The sequence below is a fragment of the Lipotes vexillifer genome, unplaced genomic scaffold (genome assembly GCF_000442215.2).
Source record: "Lipotes vexillifer unplaced genomic scaffold, Lipotes_vexillifer_v1.1 scaffold163, whole genome shotgun sequence".
Lineage (NCBI taxonomy): Eukaryota > Metazoa > Chordata > Mammalia > Artiodactyla > Lipotidae > Lipotes > Lipotes vexillifer.
In genome coordinates this window covers 1,579,481-1,582,627 of record NW_006788722.1, presented here as the reverse complement: position 1 = coordinate 1,582,627, position 3,147 = coordinate 1,579,481, and the positions used below count along the sequence as shown (strand labels likewise).

At 39.8% G+C, this 3,147-nt stretch overlaps 1 protein-coding gene across 1 annotated transcript in view; it reads left to right on the top strand.

The window, feature by feature from the left end:
- The window catches only part of ATP6V0D2 (ATPase H+ transporting V0 subunit d2), a 45,700-nt gene extending 43,996 nt beyond the window's left edge, over positions 1 to 1,704 (top strand). Inside the window, exon 8 of the mRNA XM_007461725.1 lies at positions 1,174 to 1,704. Within this exon, the coding sequence (XP_007461787.1) occupies positions 1,174 to 1,335 (162 nt within the window). The 3' untranslated portion in view covers positions 1,336 to 1,704. The remainder of the gene's footprint in view (positions 1 to 1,173) is intronic.
- The last annotated feature ends 1,443 nt before the right edge of the window (positions 1,705 to 3,147 follow it).

Here is a 3,147-nt window from a genome sequence, read left to right as displayed (position 1 = left end):
ATTTCCCTGAAAAGGCAGAAGAATACTTGATCCATTTATAGCCAATTCCTGAGCTACTGAAGTGTGCAACAAGAGGACTTTGGGGAAGTGTAACCAGGTAAAGTTCCCCAAATCTGGAGACTTTTTTCTAGTGTACTTTATTCATTTCCCTAAAACCACTGATCCTTCCATCTCAGTCTAATTGGAACTAACAGAGAACCCTGAAATTCACCCACACTTTAGGGTTAAACTGGCTTGAGAAAGCAGTATGGGGGTCTTCCTGTAAGTCCTACTCTAGACATTTTCCAATGATTCTCTAGAAAGAAGTAAAAACAATGCAAGTATTCCCATATATTAGGGATGTTTTAAAATTCCACACTATTGCCCTTCTGCTGCAAAGACAGCTGTTAAAGGAGCTGCCCTTGCCAGGAAAAATGTGTGACGGTTTCTAAGAGCAGGGGGCCTCCCCTTCCTGACTGCTTTGCTTGAGGTTTTCAGAATTACATGTGGGACTCAGTACCTCTTCTTTTTTCTAAATGGAAAAGAATAAAGGAATTGTTCCATTTCAGACTGTACCCCAGTTAAAAAAATATTTTTTGAAAATTTTCTTTTACTGATCTGCCTTCTGCAGAAAAACACTATTCAGCTGTATGTTAAGTTGCTGCAGAGCATCCTAAGGAAACTCATAATATCACCTGGTCCAAATTCCAGAGGCCTGTGACATTACCCTGAAAGGGAGTTCAATAGCCTAAAAACCACCTTAAAATTTAAAAAATTGTGGCCAAGGAAAAATACTTTGTCTAAATGAGACCAGCCTACTAGCTAGAAGCCAAATAAATATCATTACAAAGTCACACACACACACACACACACACACACACACACACACACACACCAAAGTCCTCCTAGGAATCTTGGTGCTAGCAGTGCTGCTGAGATTTGGAGCTTGTCTTATGATTTTACAAACTTACTTTTTACACTACTGTTGTCTGCCTTTCTCTGCAGAGTGATGCCCTCCCTTTAGACTTGCTGAATTTCCTACTGCTTTCCTTTCTTTAACACAATTTAGAAAATGTCTATTTAAATACAGATAAGCACTGCACAAGCACAAACCAGTCTGTAGCTTAATATTATTCCATTAAAGTAGTATGTTCCAGAAGAGTTGATGGTCCATGTTTTTTTTTCCTTCCCCAGGTACAGATGAATGTGCTGGCATTCAACAGGCAATTCCACTATGGTGTGTTTTATGCGTACACCAAGTTGAAGGAACAAGAAATAAGAAATGTCGTGTGGATAGCCGAATGCATTTCACAAAGACATCGAACTAAAATTAACAGTTACATTCCAATCTTATAACCCAGTGAGGGGCCTGAAATGCAGAAAATCATAAATGTTAGGAGGAAGTTACTGAGGGAAATAGGAGTCGTGTTATATGATCTAGATCACACAAAACTAAACCACACTTCATTTCATGAATTGCAGACCAACTGGAAACGTAGCAAGCCAACCCTGAAACAAAGCATTTCTTTTTCTTCCAGAAGCCTTAAATCTTGCTTCCACATTTATGTCTCATTCTTCACCTTGCTTTAGACATTAATTTTAATTAACCCTATGGTACTTTTCCTATTCTTATTTTTGTTCTTTTAAAAATCAAATCTATTAAAAGTATTTTGCTTTCCCATGATTCTCCACAGGCCCAAATACTGAGTGTCTGCTTTATTTTTTAACTGTCCATCCCTTAACCTAGGTCCACAAAAATCCAGAGCTGTACACAGCCAACATGGACCACATATGGTGGAAAATACTATATTTTTTTCTAATACACTTTGATCTGGTAGGCTTGGGAAAGCTACATAATTCCAAATCATATTCCATAGATGCAGGTAGTGTTAAATTTGTTATTAAGGCTACCACTTATAACTAATTTTCTCACAACTTTCTTTAAATAAAAGGTATGCCTCTCTTGCAGTTTCTTCATACTTTGCCTGAGAAGAAAGTAACTCCATTAGTTGTATTTTATTCATTCAGAAGCATAAATCACAGGTTCGGTTTACAGGATATGGATTCTCTATAAAACTTCAGTAGAACTGGGTGCAGAGAGCTAACCAGAAAAAGAGAAAGTGACAAACACTGCTCTAGTGCTTTCTTCAAAAATAAAAAATTCCTAAATAGAAAAATCTGTATTTGCTATAGTTTAAAAATTAAACATATATACATATTTGAAAGTTCTTCAAGTGAGAATATTTACAGAGAATATACATATACTGGTAAGTAGAATTAGGCACAAAGACCAAGAAGTAAATCAATTTTTCTGCAAAATTTCAGAAATTTTTTTGTAGAACATTTTCATAATTTTAGTGATAGCAATGCTTAAGCATAAGGAGAAACAGCGGCTCATACCGTCAGGTAGAAAGCCAAGTGCCTAGCCTCTCAGCTGTGTGAGAAGCCTAGGCCACACCCCAGTTCTGATGGCAGTGGGGCACAGCTGGTGCAGGGCTCCAGTGCAGATCCATCAGCTGGACCCAAGGACCCTGCTTCCCATGTATGGCCTCTGGTCTGGAAAGCATCCTCCCTGACTTGTTCCTGCCCCTGCATGCGGCTGCTGTCTTCCACTCTGAGGCCTGGATGCCAGGAGACATCTACATTTTACATTTTCACCCATGGTGTCTACAGTGGGGGTGCGTGAGGATGGGGGTCAAACTCTGGGCTTCTTTAAGGGTTGAGAGCAAAGATGCTGATAGGAAAGAGGCAGCTTAGAGAAAGTTGATTCTCAGACTAAGCCCTTCCCACCCACCTCTGCATGACATGCGTGGGTGCCCTTCATGCTCCACAAGTCCACAGGCTGATGACACTTCTCTTGTTCCCTCCATATAAGCAATGAAGCCGCCAATTCCCCAAACCCTTTCCCTAGCCACCAAGTGTAACCATTGTGTGAATAGAGATGAATTTCCTATAACCTCATGAGGCAAGTACTGTAGAATGTGCCCCTATTAGAGAAGGGATACACGCTCTGCAATTTGAAGAACTTGCCTTGAACTTACAGCTTTTAAGTGTTGCTGGGATCTGACTTCTCTGTCTTACCTCAGGCAACTGGTCCGCACTGGAGAATATGGACATTTGAAAAACATTACATATGCTAGAAAACGAGGCCAACAAATCAGGTACATA